Genomic DNA, 17,039 nt, shown 5'->3' on the forward strand with positions numbered 1-17,039 from the left:
CACTTGGCCAGGTAAAATGTAAAATCCGTTAAAAAATATTGCGTTTCAAGACGGAATTTATGATGTTGTTTTAAAGAAGTCATTATTGAAGCTTTCCACTACTAATTAACGGCTTTATTATAATGAAATGTTTACACACGAAGATCTGAATGAAAGCGGGACGAGTTTGCAAATTAATGAATGACTTAGCATATAAATAAACGCCTAGTTTGGAAGAATTTAGAATATGATGAATATAAATGAAGGAAGATGAGCATAACGACTCTATAGCCGGTTTTAGAAGCAAACCTGACAATATTTTCAAATATTTTTATGCAATTTTCCAGTGGGGTTACAATTCTGAAATAATTACATAGAACAGCTTCCGAATTAACCCCCATCCGTCCTGTATTTATAACGATCTTTTGAAATTAAAGCCTTTAAAATATTGGTAGTTTATTCATGGGGTTTTGTTGCATACAATGAACAATTATCTTTTTTTTTTGTTTGTAGTTCTAGGTTAGCAAGTGAAGAAATTATAGTGCGCACTTGGGGTAAGACGGTAAACACAATTGAGCGTGAAATGCATTTAAGTAAATGTCTCGAGTTAACACCTCTCCTCCATCCTTCCGTGGAGACACAGCTCACTTGTGCAGGTTCTCGAGGAACTCCTTGTGGCGCTGGATGGCCTCCTCGTGCTCCTTGATCTGCTGGTGATGGAACTCGGCCTGGTGGATCTGGTCATTCTTCAGACGCTCCAGCTGCTCCCGTTGCTGCAACAAAAAGATAAACAAAATACAAATTCCCAATTAGCTTGTGAGTATCTCCAAGATAGCTGGAAGTCGTAAAAAACTAATTACGGGTTAGCTAAGCCCACCCCTTTCGGCGGCTCATCAATAATAACCGACTGTCATTATTAGCTGGTATCCATACATATAAGAGGCTTATACGCTGCCCAAGAGAGCCAACAATCGCCCCTTTGTCAAATATTTGGTTAAAATTTTTAGCACGAACTCGCAGCCGTCCACTCGCAAGTGGTAGCCCAACATAAGGTGCAAAACTTTGGACTGTAAGACTCGGGGGAAAACCACCTGCCGATGAACCTGAATCAGCATCTTCGTTCTGCCTGCCCTGCTGCCTGTGTGCTCCGATGATGCCAAGCCTGTTTTCAGTTTTCAGTCGATAGTTGGCTTTGACGGGGAAACGACAAAGAAAGTAAAGTTCGGGAAGATCGGGGTCATCGTATAAAATTATTGCGCATTTCAGGCCGCATCTGGCCAAACATCAATATCAGAATACTCAGAAAAGGCCTTATTGGCCCACTCATCAAATAGACAACACTAATCCGCGATCTGCTCTCTTCAATCTCCTCGAGCGGCTCTCTTCACTTATCAGGGCCCGAAAACCAGAGACTAGGTTGATAAGCGAGCGCCACTAGAGCGACCGGAACACTTCCCCTTCGACTTTGCTACGGAATGGAGCAGCTACTGCTACGGCTTTTTGTAATCACCCTTGTGGTGGCTTTGGCACTGGGCTATGGCCCTGGAGGATCGCGGCCGGTGCGTACTGTGGAAGTGCTGACGCAGTGGCGCCAGCTGGAGTACGGCTTCCCCACGGCCCAGGATCGTGAGAACGCCCAGGCTGCTGGTAACCTGGTGCCCGAAAACGGCACTCCCATCGATGTCCAGGCTCAGTATCTGCCCAATGGCAAGATTAGGGTGTTTACTACCATCCCTAGATTCGCCAACGGCATACCATATACCCTGGCTACCGTTTCCGAGACGCAGGGCAGGAATGGACCCCTGCTAGAGCCCTATCCCAGCTATTCCTGGCACAACGGCAACGGCGAGAACTGCGACCAGATCACCTCCGCTTTTCGGGTGGCCGTAAGTTTAGGGAATCTCCTAGCAAACCATATTTTAATCCTTATTCCTCCTACAGATCACGGAGTGCAACCAAATGTGGGTCATCGATTCCGGTATCATTGGCACCACCCAGCACTGTCCACCCCAACTGCTGCAGTTCGACCTGAACACCGATCGGCTGCTGCATCGCTACCGCTTCCCGAACGAGACCTACATCCCCAGGGGATCCCTCTTCATCACGCCCAATGTCCTGGTACAGGATCCACCGCCCAGGGGCCGCTGCAGTCGCACGATGATCTACGTAGCCGATGTCAGCTACCACGGCTTGGTGGTCTACGACCATCAGGCACAGACCTCCTGGCGCGCGGAGAATCGGTTCATGTACCCCGACCCGGACTACGGCCAGCACACAATCGCCGGGGAGAGCTTCAATCTGATGGACGGAATGTTTGCTTTGAACAACGACAAGCGGAACCTGTATTTCCATCCGCTGGCCAGTGTCAGTGAGTACGCCGTGCCCCTCAGTGCACTCAACCGGCAGGCGAACTGGGCCGACGGGCCGGAGGCAGTGCCGGAACAGTTCACCTTGCTGGGCAGGCGAAAGAGCGAGTGCGCCGCCTCGGCCATCGATGGCCGGAACAATGTCTACTGTGTCACCTTCAATCCCATCAAGCTGTTTGTTTGGAATGTGAACACCCAGTACAATTCTAGATATTTTGGCACCTTGCCAGCCAAATCGGATGAGCTGCAGTTTGTCAGCGGCATGAAGGTGGTCAGAAATTCAAATGGCCAGGAGGAACTCTGGATGCTATCGAATCGCTACCAGGTGAGCGTTTGAATATTTCTAGTCTGATAATAATATTAATGTCTCTTTTACTTTTAAAGAAAATTGCAACTGGCACTTTGAAGTCCAACGAGGTGAACTTCCGGATTTTGAGGCGCAAGCTGGATGATGTCCAGGGAGGGGTTTTCTTTGCCAACGACGATGACCTATCCAACCGCTTAGTCTTTACCTAGATGTCATATAACCTCAAAAAATAATACCTAAGCTAATCTTTGTAAATATTAACATATTTGTTTGGTTTATTCTGAGGAGAAGTAGTAGGTTATGGAGATTAATTGCAGGGTTTATCTTTTGGATTAAAATCTTAATCTTATTTAGGGTTTAAGAAGCGTCGTTATCTTGAAAGATTAGCACTTCAAATGCCTCATTCCCACTAGGCACTGCCAAGTCGATTTATTCTATCAAATCTCTACTGTATTTACTTTAATTTCAAATCTCTGGAGGCACAAAAAAATAATGGCAGAGTTCAGGGTCACCGGTTATCGGCTGATGATTGGGCAAGTCTTGAGGCCCCAGCCTAAATGGAAAATTAGGAGGCCCTCCAAAACTTTGGGAGGCGAGATTACACCATCTTCTGGTGCCATTGCCACTGACCTTAACCGTTTGAATTTTCGGCTTTCGCCAACACACGCAGTTAGTTACGGGTTTGAAAAATCAAAACATATTGAATGGATAATTGATAACACTTAATGGGGCGATGAACCCCATCGGTTCGATCGGACCAAATGGGTGCCGTGCATAATTAGTCAACACCAACCAGCAGCAACTTGTTTTCCGAGGCGTTCCGCGGTGTCCACCAGCAAACAACGAGAATTTCAGCGCACAGAGCGCACACGAGTGTGCAATTAAACCAGTTACAAAAGCTGACCTGCTTAGCCTGTCGACTGGCTGGCTGGATTAGAAAGACATGGGCCAGCTGCCCGCCGCGCATGCGCAGTATCCGCCTGGTCTTTAAGTGGAGCAGATCACCCGAAAGTGAAAGGATTACGAAATGCATCGTTACACACTACTTGGTGCCTGTTTCTTGCTCCTGACAGCATCCTCCAAAGCCTTGGAGAGTGTTTTCGGGGCATTTAACCTGGAGCTGGAGTTTCCTTCGCCGCAAGAAAGAGAGCGAGCCCTGCGGGAGGGCCTCTACGATCCCAGCAATGTGATTCCCATAGATGTGGACGTGTATTACAAACGTGAGAGCTTGACATTTAATCGAAGGCGCTTCTTGAAACTGTTACTTTCCAGATGGTGATCCGACGCCTTCCATTTTCGTGACAATTCCGCGGTTCGCCAAGGGCGTGCCCTATTCCCTGGCCTATGTGACCAACGAGATGCGCCCGAATGGAACTCTGCTTCAGGCCTATCCGAGCTACGAATGGCACAAAACCCATGGAGCCGATTGCAACGGCCTGACTTCGGTCTACAGGACACAGATAGACGAATGCGGACGTATGTGGATATTGGACAGTGGCGAGATAGACTTTATCCAGCATTGCCCGCCGCAGCTGTATGCCATCGACTTGGAAAATGGAAGAATTGTGCACCAGTACCGGATGCCCAAGCGATTGTACAAGGAAGGTGTCAGCCGCTTTGTGACCCCAACCGTGGAGCTGCATCCCCAAAACTGCGACGTGGGCTACGTATACATGGCGGACTCCATAGGAGATGGAATCGTTGTGTATGACGTGGCCGCCCAGCAGTCGTGGCGCATTGAGAACAAGTTCACCTATCCACACCCGGACTTTGGAACGTTTACCATTGCGGGAGAGAGCTTCCAGCTATGGGACGGAACCGTGTCCACCACTGTAACCCCCCATGGGCTGGGAGGGCGACGCATGTTGTACTTCCACTCCCTGTCGAGCGAATGGCAGATGGCCATCCCCCTGGATGTGGTGAATAATGGCAGCAACTGGCGGCTGAACGATGTGAGCGCCGCCCTGGATCAGTTCCAGCTTTTGGGCAAAAGGGGTAGCCAGTGTGTGGGTGCGGCCATGAGTGAGTCTGGATATCTGATCTGTGGCCTGGTAAATCCAGCCAGTCTTCTGGCTTGGAACATCGGGACACCCTACGCTCATCAGAATCTGGTGATGCTGGTCGAGGACGAGGAGCGACTGCAGTTCACCAGCGGAATCAAAATTGTGAGAAATCACGAGGGAAAGGAAGAACTATGGGCGCTGTCCAACCGCCTGCAGAAAGCTTTTGGTGCTGGCTTGAATTTCAAGGAAATCAACTTTCGCATTCAGAAATGTGGTGTTCAAGAGCTGCTTAGCGGCAGACCGTGCTATTAATGTTGCAACAGATCAATTATACTCAATTATTTAAAAAAAAAAAAGCTTGTATTTGCTGGGTCTTACCTTCTTGTAGAAGTACTCCTCCTCGCGGGCAGCTTCCAGCTTACCGAAGGCGCCACCGGCCTCGCGGATAGAACCGCCACCGCCGCCTCCCTTGCCGGCACCACTGCCCAGATCGCCAACCTGGCTGCCGCTCATCTTGGCCAGTCTAAAGGGGGAAAAAAATTTATATTAAAGTTTAAAGAACTTTCTTAAAGGATAATATAGGTCAGAAGAAAGGATAATCTTTAAGTACATCCTGGGTGGAACCAATGGCTATCCAAAGCCATGGTACTACCCAGACACTTCTCAGAGCCGGTTACGCAACAATGAAGTAAGCATAGAATTCTCTCTTTCACGCACACACAAGCATGGCGAAAGCCGCCCGCTGGCGAAAGCGATTTGGATTGAATCAAAAATTGTTTATCTTATCGCATATTGAGGAAAACTGTCGGCGCATAGCATACATAACACTTCGTAAAGTGAGAAGAAGCCATGGCCACCACGGTTACTTTTTTTTGTAATTTTTTTTAAAGCCAATTAACAGGTTAGCTTTTTTCTCACTTACTGGACTCCAGCCGGGTAGAGGCGGGTGCTGCGACGTACGACGAACATCTTTTCTATTCAAATGGACAAACTGCAAGAAAATCGCACATCAAATTTAAGTTATTAATAATCACAATGAGTTGCAGTTAACTGTAAAGCGGTCGCCATCTAGAACAGAGTGCATTCAACTTTAAAAAGCTGCCAAGGCGCAATATCGCCAAAAGAAAACAAGATATGTATATCAAAAGGTATAAATATCTGAATCTTTGTTTATTGTTTGCATAAAATATACTCTAGATTTCGTCAGAACGAATGTTTTACATATAGAATTAAATGCCGGGAATATTGCGGCGCAGTTGAACTTTTACTCACTTGATTCTTTGAACGACAAAAGTTTTGTGCTGTGTGACCGCACTTTCCCAGTTCAAATATACCAGCCGGTTTTTTACGCGGTCACACATAAGAGATGTACATTTTTCAACATTTGAAAATCATCATATATGAATAATATCTTATTACAATTAAATATATCGTATATGTGTTACATTTAAGACAATATTTAAAAAATCTAAATGCTATTATGGTACTATTACATGTTTAAAGTGGCTATTCCTGTGTCATCTCTAACATATCGGTGAACCAAAAACAAAAATACAAAAAGATAGCAAAAAGGAAGCAATTTCTTTAAGACGACATTCTTCAATGGCAGGTGTGTCATGGAACGATTATAAACCTATGTCCAAATGTATAATATTTGTTTATCCCACAGAAGACCCTGATAAACCCTCTACCTCCAAGAAGTCGGACGAAGCACCTCTCTTTCCTCCCGCCAAGCCAGGAAAACGGGTGGATTATGGAACAAACAACACACTGGAGCTGCTGGAACGGATTCCAAGCCAAGTGGTGGATCTCAAGCTGGACGATGTGCTGACGGCTGTGAAAGAAGTGGACAACCTCTGTGACTATCCGCGCTGCAAGACCAAGACGAGTCTAATGGGTCAGGACTGTCACCACTGCAAGAAGAGGTTCTGCTTTAAGCACGGATTGCCGGAGGTGCACGGCTGTGGGGAGGATATCAAGAAGGAGGAGCGCAAAAACTTTCTCCACCCAAAGCCGGTGAAAACGATACGCCAGGAGGAGGATGTCAAGAATGCAAAGAAACGTCTTGATGCAAAGCTGAAAGACATGCAGGTGGGACGCATGCAAAAGGCTAATGGCGGAGGATCCAAGAAAAAGAAAGGAAAATAAGATAGCTTGCACAATAATATATTAGGAAAGGAAAAAAAATGTACATTTTAATCAAACAAATATAAATTTACAGTTACATACTCAAACACAATATCAGCTGTAGTAAACAAAAGTCAGCTGTTTTCTGTTGCATATTTACAATCGCAACACTTTGAAAGTTAAAATGTTTTTACTACGATCTAAGCAGTTAATAAACCCGAAAATTATTGAATTTAATCGACAAGCTGCCCGTAATTTGCAATATATTCAAGGTCAGTCTCCCGAGCCAAAAATACGTGAATACTTTTACTACATTGATCATGAGGGAATGGTAAGCTTGCTATACAAAATAAAACTATAACTAAATTAATTGAATACTCTTTCACAGCTCTTTCTGGACGATGCCAAAATGAAGAACTTCACCAGCTGCTTCAAGGAAAAAGACTTTCTAAGGTTCTTTTTCTCTCGATTACGTCTGAACCACACGGATAGATACAAAAAAGACTTTCCCTACATTTCCCTTTGCGGACGGGAGAGAAACTTTATAAGATGTGATGATACGCCTGTCGTTTTTACGGAGCAGCTAAACAAGGATAACAGCGAAGTACTTAGCTATGCCCACTCGGGACAAGTACTTACGCTGGCTTACGAACCTCAAAAACTTTATATGGATCCCAAGAATGGAAGGGTTTATCACCCAGCAAAGCCCCAAGTAGGTGGCATAGGGCTGGTTCGCTCGAAGTTGGCAATAGAACTAAGCCAGCACTTTGAATTTCCGCCAGGCGATCCATCTCCCTCTCATTTTCAGTGGAACGGGGAAAGACTGAAGCTGGAAAACGACTGGGTCAAGGATACTCAACGATTTCCAATGAACGAGGAGTGTATATAATATAGATTAAAATTGAGACATTACAGTTTATATAGCTTATATGATACAATTAGGTACAACTTTTTTTACTCAATGCTTAAAGGTTTGAATTCGCCCTCTTTAACCCAAGAAAGACCTGTGGCATGTCCCCCATTCGCTTGCTGGGATGCCTCCGCCTTGTTCCTGCCAGCTTTGATGCGTTCCAAGACAGGTCCATGGACATCTTGTTGGAACTTTTCGAATACTATGTAGTGGGGATCCTCCGTAGGTGGAGTGTCATAGATGTGGGCTTTGCTCTCCTTAATGTTTTCCTGAACTCTAGCTGCATACTCTTGCCTGTTGTTCATGAGTAGCTCCGCAGCCTCTGCATTTTTAAGCTTGTCGGTTTCAATGCCCCGAATGCTGTCCACCGGATCGGAAAAGATGGCTTGCAAGTACTTCAGCAACTGCCAGAGATGGTCCTCGCCGCAACGCCACTCAGGAAACGCATGGCTGATGTCCAACGTGTGGGTGAAAGGACAGACGTGAGGATGCGTCACATCCTGCTGAAAAATTATAGACTAAGAAAAGGGGAGTTGAGCTGTATTCTTGATAATATTGTTGCAAGCTTACTGGAAGACTTTTTTCATCTGGAAAACGGTCGGGCAGCAACATTGAGAAACGGAAAACGCTCTCCGCATAAAACCCCTGGCGTCCAAAGAACACACCGTACCACTCTAATATAATAAAAATAATATAGATTTAAGAGCTTAAATTACATATGTTTCTGCACTAACGCAAAGAGTTTTCATAGCTGGGTATAACGTATATTCCACTTAGCTTCTCTGACTCGATCATTTTGCTAAAAATAAGAGTTTTAAGAAAATTAAGTTCTCTACATGAGTCAAGTTCAAAACTCACTACTCAGCCAAGATTTTATACTCTTGCTGGATAGTTGTGATCAGCAACTTTTCGTCCTTCTTACTAGCATCCAAGTCAAGTGTCATCGTGAAGATTAAAAAAAAATTAAACACAAAACTTTAAAAATAAACAAAGAAAATATTTGTTTCTCCCAATCAGCTGTTAGTGACAGAGCTGCCACACTACTGGAAAGGAAATATTTGGCAGCACTGATAAAAAGAAATAAATGGGTATTTTTTCGGATAATTGAACTAAAGTATAGGAAAAAAAATTAATTCATTTATTGCACCAGCGCTAGCATAAAAAAAAACTAGGTGTTTTACATATATAAAAATATTTATTGCATCGGTAAGGTATTCATCTATTTGTCCCATAAACCCTTGAAACCAATACACCCTTAGCTTTCGTAGTACACGGTATACAAACAGCATCAAAGCATGCGGCTGTTTCACATCACAAAATCTTGACAAACAACGCCGAAAAAGGGAACTATCGGACCAGCTTCAAGCCATGGAGGTGGCCGGCAGCAACAAACTACAAGAGGAAACTGAAAACACCGGATCGGTGGAAAATACGGCGTCCACCAGTGCCGATATCACAAAAAGCTTGGCGCCGGAGCCCGAGTTTTATGACAAGGCCCAAAGGTACTGGTCGGAAGTTCCTGCGACAGTAAATGGAATGCTGGGAGGCCTGGGATACATCAGCGCTATCGATATACAAGGATCAAATACCTTTCTGCGGGAGATCAGAGTCCCGGGGAACAAGCTGGCTCTGGATTGTGGCGCCGGAATTGGAAGAGTTACAAAGAACTTGCTGCTGCCGCGATTTAGTCGCGTTGATATCGTAGAGCAGGATCACGCATTTGCCGAAAAAGCCAGGGAATACTGCAGCACCCCGGGAGCAGGCGGATCTGGAGAGTTGGATGAAATTTTCAATGTGGGCTTGCAGAAATTCGCGCCTAAGAAGGAGTACGATCTTATCTGGAGCCAATGGGTACTGGGTCATCTCACCGACCGCGATCTGGTATTGTTTTTCCGACGCTTGCGGCAGGGATTGGCGCCGGGCGCCTATTTCTGCATGAAGGAGAATGTGAGCAGCTCCAGGAAGACGGTGGAGGATAAGCAGGATTCCTCCGTAACGCGACCCCTTGATCACTATGAACGGTTCCTTAAGGAAGCCGGTTTCCGCATTGTGCGGAAGGTTAAGCAGCAAAGCTTTCCCAAGGGCCTCTTTCCTGTTTATATGATTGCCTGCAAGCCCGTTTCCAAGGAATAAAATATTTAATAGTTAGGATGCGTACAGGATGTACTCAAACAATCGGACCACGAAATTAAATGTCACAAAACTAGCTAGTCATCGAAATTTGTAATTTTGTTCGAACCAGTGAATAAAAAAGCTTGCATTGTTTTGTTCGTTTGACCATTAAATGAAGATATGTTTTTATTCCATATGTAAGGAATAAAGAGTTAAAAATATTTTCTGAAAATCATTTCAATAAAAAAAGTTTAAATGATTATATAAAATAAGTTGTTTTTATTTGATTTTAATTAGGGGAGCCCGCAACGCAACGTTTAAAATCGTGTAGCTTGGCAGTTCCGGCCAGAGTTGCCACCACTTCCGATTCAGCTGTTGCTCATGCTCTCCAAGCTGATGAAACTTTGCCGCATTGCAAGTGCACGCCAGTTGTGATTGTTTATACGTACGCAAAAAAAGATTCCCTAAGATGTCGAAACGAGTACAACCGGCGTGGCAGGCTCCCAAGGCGGCGGAACGTCCAAAACTGAAACTGTTCAACAGCCTGACCCGCCAGAAGGAGGAGTTCGTGCCGCTGGACGGGAATACTGTAACGTGGTATAGCTGCGGGCCCACCGTCTACGACGCCTCCCACATGGGGCATGCAAGGTGAGTCGAGCGCCACATCAGCATGGTGTGCTTCATATCTTATCTCATTTGGAACCAATCCCCTTTCACAGATCTTACATTTCGTTCGACATTCTGCGGAGAATTCTGGCGAATTACTTTGGCTACAACATCCACTATGTGATGAACATTACAGACATCGACGACAAAATCATCAAGCGTGCCCGGCAGAACCATCTCTTCGAGCAGTATGCCAGCGAGGCGGGGAAACTGCCATTGGAGCAACTGCTTGGCCAGCAGAAGGAGGTGCTGCAGCGGTACGAGGCCACCTGCGCCAAGAACACAGATCCGGACAAAAAGATAATGCTGGACAAGACTTTGTTGCGGATGAACGATGCTGTGGATGGCCTTACCAAAGCGGTAAGCAAGGGAGACGAGAAGGAGATATCGGAGAAGCGGCTGCATTACTTAAATGAGGCAAAGGACCCCATAGCCGACTGGCTGGATGCTCAGAAAGGCGCCGGTATCAACGACAATGCGGTGTTTGAGGCTCTACCTAGGTACTGGGAAGATCAGTTCCACAACGACATGAAGTCACTGAACGTGAGTCATTGCAGACCAAAGTTAACGTGATTCACTTAGTATAACACTTCGATACTTCCAGATCTTACCACCAGATGTTTTAACTCGTGTTTCGGAGTACGTACCTCAAATTATAGCCTTCATTCAGAAGATCATCGACAACGGTCTGGCCTATGCGGCGAATAACTCGGTGTACTTCGATGTAAATGGATTTGACAGGAAAGAAAAGCATCATTATGCCAAGCTCGTGCCAGAGGCTTATGGTGACACCAAGTCGCTCCAGGAGGGCGAGGGAGACCTGTCTGTAGCCGAAGACCGTCTCTCGGAGAAGCGGTCTGCTAACGATTTCGCGCTATGGAAAGCGAGTAAAGCGGGTGAGCCCTGGTGGGACAGTCCTTGGGGCAAGGGTCGTCCCGGCTGGCATATAGAATGCTCTGCCATGGCCTCGGATATCTTTGGACCTACTTTTGACATCCATACTGGAGGAGTGGACCTCAAGTTCCCCCACCATGATAACGAGCTGGCGCAATCAGAGGCGGCTTTCAATGAGTCTGAGTGGGTCAAGTACTTCCTTCACACGGGTCACCTCACTATTGCCGGCTGCAAAATGTCCAAGTCGCTGAAAAACTTTGTGACCATCCAGGAAGCCCTAAAGAAGCATTCCGCCACCCAGCTAAGGCTCGCATTCCTTCTGCATTCTTGGAAAGACACTCTAGATTACTCGGAGAACACCATGGAAATGGCCACGCAATTCGAAAAGTTCCTCAACGTAATGAACTATACATTTCATTGTGTTTCCATTGCATATACATATATTGGTATTTTTGCAGGAGTTCTTCTTGAACGTGAAGGATCTGACCCGCCATGTGCTCTCTGAGGAGCCTCGCCGGCAATTTGATTCCTGGACTGAGGTAGAGGCAGCTTTACAGAAGAAGTTTTCCACAGCCCAGGAACAGGTCTATGCTGCTCTTTGCGGTAAGCAATGAAAGGGTCTTCTACGAAAAATATTTATTTATTTTATCCATAACCCTCTCTGCAGACAATATTGACACTCGCAGCGCGCTAGACATCGTCCGGGAGCTGGTCTCCGCATCAAATGTGTACATTCGGGACAATAAGAGTCGACTTAATAGCTTATTACTTCGAAATGTGGCCACATACATTACAGACTTGCTGCACGTTTTTGGTGCCATTGCCGGTCCCCGTGGTGGCATCGGATTCCCCATGAGCGGAGGCTCAGGATCACAGGCTGCCGGCGCGGATCTAGAAACGACGGTGCTACCTTATGTCCAGTCCATGGCTGAATTCCGTAATCTAGTTCGAGAGCAGGCCAAGGCACTAAAAGCCTTTGACATTTTGAAGCTCTGCGATGATCTCCGCGACAATGTGTTGCCCAATCTGGGAGTGCGGTTGGAGGATAAAGATGGCGGGCAGTACGCTGTGAAATTGGTGGACAAGGACTCGCTGCTGCGAGAACGGGAAGCCAAGCTGGCCGCTGAGGCAGAGAAAGCGGCTGAAAAGGAGCGCAAGAAGCAGGCAGCCGCCCAAGCAGCGGCAGCCAAAGAAGCTCAGCGGCGTGTGAATCCAAAAGAAATGTTCCTGGGGGAGACTGAGAAGTATTCAGCATTTGATGAAAATGTAAGTCCCGGCTAAGTTATAAACAAACCAGTCTTTAATTCTTTAATTTTCCTCTGAAGGGTCTGCCCACACTCGACAAGGAAGGAAAGGAGGTAAGCAAAGGACAGATCAAGAAACTGCAGAAACTTCAGCAGCAACAGGAGCAACGCTATAAGGAGTATTTGGCCTCCATCAACACGGCCTAGAACCCTAAGATCAGATCAGAGCAATCGTCGCAATGATATTAGCTTAGCATTTAATCCATCGAAAACCTTAAAGCACACCTTAAAATCGTAAAAAATCAATCAATGCAAGAGATTTCAGAACAAGCTCAAAGCAGATCGAAAAATAAAACATTTTTTGGTAATATAAACTTTTAATGTTTGCGTAATTTCAATTACATGCAGCGTTCCCGAATTCTATTTAATAACTACGGTCTAAGAGAGAGCGAACTTATAAATAAATTAATTTAACAGTCAACCCATAAACGCCAATTCAATCCAACTTAATTTTGTCTACAAAGAGCATCAATTTCCGAAGACGACAAAGCGTCTTTATAAACAGAATCCACTCTCTGGTTATAGATATATAGATGCAGACTGAGATCTAGCATAATTGGCTAAACATAGCCTAGAGATATGTTCTTCATATTGCAACCAGAATTCCGAGTAAATATTCGACAACAAAGTCGGTCTTCCTACTGAAGTTGAACGCTATTCCAAGTCTTTGGTATATCTCCTAATTCCAATGGAATGGTGCCGGCCTACAAGCTGCCTATATCGTTGTAGCGCTTCAACTTATCTGGGAAATTGTCCCGGAAGAGTACGGGGTCCGCCCTGAACTCTACTGTGCGTAATGGCATGCGTCCGTAGATTTTGGAGAAGCGATCGATGCAGGCCGAACGCTCTCGCATGTGATTCAAATCGGCGGACAGCATCTCTGTATTGGTGCACTCAGGGCACTTGAATTTCTTCCTTGGGGTAACCTTGATGGGGGGATTGTTCGTGATGTTGGCCACTAGAAAGTTCATGGCAATGTCCTCGCAGTTCATATGCTCATCCACCCAGTCCTTGATGTCGCCCGGCATTGCATGGGTGTACATGTGACTCCAGAACTTGTGATGGAAGGCAGCGCCTGTTAGCACCATGGATATTTGGTTTGTCCACTCGGATTCGTAGTGCCAGCGCATGGTATTGTTGTCCCAGACGTGAATGCGGCTCGGAAAGCCTACAATGTGGTCGGGAAACTCGCGCCAAACCTCGTAACTAAATAAAATAGATGATTAATTATAAAGAACTCGTTGTGAATAATATAATAGTACCCGAAATCCAGCTCGTCCGTGGTGAGCATTATGATGTCATCATCAATGGTTAGTATGGCTTCCGTTTCTATCTCCGGATAAGGATAAAACCGGTTGGAGAGCTTGTTCTCCTTGGTTTGACGGATCTTCAAAGGCTTGGAGATGGAAGGAAACGTAGATACTACGGAAAAACAAAGTTATAAACATAAATCCAGTGCCTTTTGAAAGAACTTACAGTGGGGAGGAGACTTTTTCTGATTGTTCCAAACGACCAAGATACTTTGCAGCGACGGAACCACAGACAACTTCTGGATTAGCAAGAACAGGCTCTCCACCCGGTCGTATGTAAGGATGACTGCCGTAAATCCCTGGGATTTGGGAGCCAAGGTGGGCAAGAAGAGTGGATTAAAGGTGGAGCGGGCATTCGTGTCAATGACGTTCCACTTTCGACTGCTGCGAGCCCGCAAGGGAAAGATGCGACTCTCTAGGATCTCTAAAGCAGTCAGTGTCACAGTTTTCAAGTCCTTGAAGTATTTGGAGAACAGCCACTGGACCTGCTTCTGCATTTCCACAATCTTTGTATTTGAAACAGCTTGGAGCTTTTGCATCACGGAATGCAGCTCAGATTCCCGAATACGCACAGAGGCAAGGGACCAATCGATAACGTCCTCGAAGGGCATTATATAGTTGTCCACAGCAATTACCGGAATGCAATGCTGAGATAGAATCTCCACCAAATCCGGCTGACCCAATCGAAGGCTTTTGGTGATCAAACAGAATTTACCGCGAGACAGCAGCCTTGGATACTCGAGCGACTTGTGGTGCTGGGATACTGGGCATCTAGAAGTCAGATCCAAGTTCTCGCAGACTCCAAGGAGCAATAACTGGTCATTGTGGGCCAAAGCCAGCTCTCGAAGGGTTCTTAGAAAGCGGGGCAGTATGTTGAGCTGCGCCACCATCAGAAGGAATCTCCTCTGTGCGGTTGCATGAGCATGTTGCGGCACCAGGCGCGGACTCCATACGGGAATGGACACGTCGAAGCCTGGACGATATGACCAGGAGTCGAATCCGCCGCCAAAAATAATTGCATTATCCGTGTTCACGTCCAAAACTGTGTTGTACGATGGGGCTGCACCGGGTAACATGTTGAAGATGATGTGGTTAGCTCCGCGATCCCAGAAGTCCAAGGATGCCAATGCAGCACCGGCCAAGTGCTTGTCGAAAATGTTCTGATTGAGCAAATCCAAGCTGGGTAGAAAAAGGCACGCTTCGTTGGGATTCGAGGTGTAGTATCGGCTCTTTAGGACTGCCTCGAGGATCTGGAAGTACTCGCTGGAGAGAGTGGTAGCCACCTTGTCGCTGCGTTCGTCCACAAAATCCTGCAGCGGATATATGTAGACCTTGAGGCGGTCGTGCTCGCATTTGTAGATGTTCAGGCAATCCCAAAAAGTGCAGTTTACGTTCCGCGCTCGCTGCTCGGCCTCTGGGTTGATGGGCACCTCCTGAATGTTTCCCAGGTCTAGTACTAGAGTGTGGGATTCCCTTTTCCCATGGAAGAATCCATCGTGGGGGCTGTTGGAGAGGTCCCACAGCAGAAATCCGGCGCAGAGGGCTACAATTACTAGCAGGCCATAGGTAAGGAAGTTGAGAATCTGCTCCTTGGGATTCGTGTGCGATATAGAGCGGGACTGGGTCAGCCATCCGACGAAATGCCTAAATTTGTTCATTTTATCTGCACCCAATTGACCCCCTGTGTAAGTCATTTCGGGCGATTGTTAGCTAGTCGCTTTGGTCTCTACTTCATTTAGGTCGTCTGGAACTCCGCTAAAACACATATTACCTTAATTGTAGAGAATTTTCATTAAATAAATCTTCTTACCTATACTTTCCTAATGGCTCGTGAAAATAACAATCAGTGATGCCAATCCGGCTAGTTTTTAGCTTTTTCGAGCTATTTACCAATCAGCTGAAGTTTCCTTTTTCTGATAAAGTATGGCCACACTCTTAAAATATTCAAACACTGGGACTGGAAATTCAAATTAGACATTAGAAGTAGAGTAAAATCAAATAAATTAGACAGTTTTGCAATAATTTATTTGATCATTAGAAGAATCGAAAGTATGAGACATAAATCTTGCCGTTTGCTACCAGGCAGTGGTCCATTTCTTATCCACAAAAATTTGTTGGCACCGAAACTAAACAAATCTTTACGTTAGGACTTATCCTTGGGCTTCAACGAAACGCTTAGCCGGGTGGCCTTGATATTACAGCTTGGAAGCTGCTTTTGTATTTTGGCGGCCACTGCTTTCATGTTTTTCACATAGAGCATATCGAAAATAATGAGCTGTTGCAGATTACTCAACTCTCCGATTACTTCTAGACCAGAGTCGGTTATGTTATAGCACCCAGACACCTGGAGCTTCTTAAGCGACGAACTGATGTGCAGTAGGCCCTCCAGTCCGTCGTTCTCCAGATGCTTGCAGTTGTGAAAAATGACAGTATCAATGTCATTGCAGCCCTTGAAGTGTTCCAGTCCGATTTTCATGATCGAGGCGCTGCTGGCGTCCACTACCTTGATGGAGAACGGATTGCTTTCTGGTGGCAAGGAGTTATAGTCCTTCCATAGCCTGGTTGGGTGACCGACAAAGCGGACACCGCCTCCGTTCTTTATAATCCACTCTGCACACAGGCGATTGGGACCCACCTTTTCCAGTCTCTGCGCATCTACTTGGTTGAACGCGATAGCCACATAGCCCCAAATGGCACGAGAAACGGGTGTCGCTAGAGGGAGATGGCGGTGGGCAGCAGCCGGGTCCTTGGACCACTGGGTTTTTACCTGTCCTCTCTGAGATATGCGGAGGAGCTTACTTAATAACAACATTTCCCGGTTGGACACAACAGCTGGTCCGGCGCGCGCCTTTCAACCCTGTTTTAAGGGCTGCCAGCTTGTCAATTTTGTCGGAAACCTGAAAAATTGTACGAAAATAAGGTAGAATTTTCATTTTGTCTTTGAATATTATAAGCTTTTAAGTTCTTTTCAAAAGCAATGTGCATAATAGTTTTTAAATAAGGTTTGTTATGAATATTTTTAGTATTTTATTTGAAAAAAAGCGGCTATACGGAATGTAGT

At 45.8% G+C, this 17,039-nt stretch overlaps 10 protein-coding genes across 11 annotated transcripts; 6 read left to right on the forward strand and 4 right to left on the reverse strand.

Annotated features, from left to right (window-relative positions):
* Positions 1-410: 410 nt before the first annotated feature.
* LOC108133163 (ATPase inhibitor mai-1, mitochondrial) lies at positions 411-6,010 on the reverse strand. The gene is made up of 4 exons (XM_017252972.3): positions 5,928-6,010; positions 5,578-5,646; positions 5,034-5,178; positions 411-752 (listed from the first exon to the last, which is right to left on the reverse strand). The coding sequence occupies exons 2-4, from the start codon at positions 5,622-5,624 to the stop codon at positions 624-626; spliced, it is 321 nt and encodes a 106-aa protein (XP_017108461.1). The 5' UTR covers positions 5,625-5,646; positions 5,928-6,010; the 3' UTR covers positions 411-623.
* yellow-d (L-dopachrome tautomerase yellow-d) lies at positions 1,032-3,017 on the forward strand. The gene is made up of 3 exons (XM_017252969.3): positions 1,032-1,865; positions 1,921-2,670; positions 2,730-3,017. Exons 1-3 carry the CDS (start codon positions 1,455-1,457, stop codon positions 2,859-2,861), a joined length of 1,293 nt encoding a protein of 430 aa, XP_017108458.2. The 5' UTR covers positions 1,032-1,454; the 3' UTR covers positions 2,862-3,017.
* Positions 3,623-5,023, forward strand: yellow-d2 (L-dopachrome tautomerase yellow-d2). The gene is made up of 2 exons (XM_017252971.3): positions 3,623-3,872; positions 3,925-5,023. The coding sequence occupies exons 1-2, from the start codon at positions 3,680-3,682 to the stop codon at positions 4,965-4,967; spliced, it is 1,236 nt and encodes a 411-aa protein (XP_017108460.2). The 5' UTR covers positions 3,623-3,679; the 3' UTR covers positions 4,968-5,023.
* On the forward strand, positions 5,787-7,019 carry LOC108133264 (DNA-binding protein SMUBP-2). Of its 2 annotated transcripts, XM_070278901.1 has the most exons (3): positions 5,787-5,803; positions 6,159-6,264; positions 6,325-7,019. In XM_070278901.1, the coding sequence occupies exons 2-3, from the start codon at positions 6,258-6,260 to the stop codon at positions 6,801-6,803; spliced, it is 486 nt and encodes a 161-aa protein (XP_070135002.1). In that variant the 5' UTR covers positions 5,787-5,803; positions 6,159-6,257; the 3' UTR covers positions 6,804-7,019. The 2 variants fall into 2 exon arrangements, with proteins under 2 accessions (XP_070135002.1, XP_017108610.2); XM_017253121.3 differs by lacking the exon at positions 5,787-5,803 and having other exon boundaries at positions 6,090-6,264.
* LOC108133263 (UPF0598 protein CG30010) lies at positions 6,967-7,710 on the forward strand. The gene is made up of 2 exons (XM_017253120.3): positions 6,967-7,113; positions 7,171-7,710. The coding sequence occupies exons 1-2, from the start codon at positions 6,967-6,969 to the stop codon at positions 7,669-7,671; spliced, it is 648 nt and encodes a 215-aa protein (XP_017108609.2). The 3' UTR covers positions 7,672-7,710.
* On the reverse strand, positions 7,645-8,735 carry peo (pendolino). The gene is made up of 4 exons (XM_017253118.3): positions 8,551-8,735; positions 8,427-8,491; positions 8,263-8,366; positions 7,645-8,210 (listed from the first exon to the last, which is right to left on the reverse strand). Exons 1-4 carry the CDS (start codon positions 8,634-8,636, stop codon positions 7,737-7,739), a joined length of 729 nt encoding a protein of 242 aa, XP_017108607.2. The 5' UTR covers positions 8,637-8,735; the 3' UTR covers positions 7,645-7,736.
* A 222-nt stretch (positions 8,736-8,957) lies between these two features.
* On the forward strand, positions 8,958-9,977 carry Ntmt (N-terminal methyltransferase). Its single transcript, XM_017252451.3, has one exon. It carries the CDS (start codon positions 9,061-9,063, stop codon positions 9,823-9,825), a length of 765 nt encoding a protein of 254 aa, XP_017107940.2. The 5' UTR covers positions 8,958-9,060; the 3' UTR covers positions 9,826-9,977.
* Positions 9,978-10,164: 187 nt separating this feature from the next.
* Positions 10,165-12,982, forward strand: CysRS (cysteine--tRNA ligase, cytoplasmic). Its single transcript, XM_017252973.3, has 6 exons — positions 10,165-10,452; positions 10,524-11,013; positions 11,075-11,761; positions 11,823-11,967; positions 12,032-12,630; positions 12,690-12,982. The coding sequence occupies exons 1-6, from the start codon at positions 10,274-10,276 to the stop codon at positions 12,813-12,815; spliced, it is 2,226 nt and encodes a 741-aa protein (XP_017108462.2). The 5' UTR covers positions 10,165-10,273; the 3' UTR covers positions 12,816-12,982.
* An 11-nt stretch (positions 12,983-12,993) lies between these two features.
* On the reverse strand, positions 12,994-15,927 carry sotv (exostosin glycosyltransferase sotv). The gene is made up of 4 exons (XM_017252974.3): positions 15,789-15,927; positions 14,145-15,733; positions 13,931-14,090; positions 12,994-13,874 (listed from the first exon to the last, which is right to left on the reverse strand). The coding sequence occupies exons 2-4, from the start codon at positions 15,670-15,672 to the stop codon at positions 13,373-13,375; spliced, it is 2,190 nt and encodes a 729-aa protein (XP_017108463.2). The 5' UTR covers positions 15,673-15,733; positions 15,789-15,927; the 3' UTR covers positions 12,994-13,372.
* Positions 15,928-15,981: 54 nt separating this feature from the next.
* LOC108133166 (ATP synthase subunit s, mitochondrial) lies at positions 15,982-16,913 on the reverse strand. Its single transcript, XM_017252976.3, has one exon. The coding sequence runs from the start codon at positions 16,788-16,790 to the stop codon at positions 16,122-16,124; it is 669 nt and encodes a 222-aa protein (XP_017108465.2). The 5' UTR covers positions 16,791-16,913; the 3' UTR covers positions 15,982-16,121.
* Between the last annotated feature and the right edge of the window lie 126 nt (positions 16,914-17,039).

Source organism: Drosophila bipectinata, chromosome 2R (genome assembly GCF_030179905.1).
Source record: "Drosophila bipectinata strain 14024-0381.07 chromosome 2R, DbipHiC1v2, whole genome shotgun sequence".
In the NCBI taxonomy this organism is placed as follows: Eukaryota; Metazoa; Arthropoda; class Insecta; order Diptera; family Drosophilidae; genus Drosophila; species Drosophila bipectinata.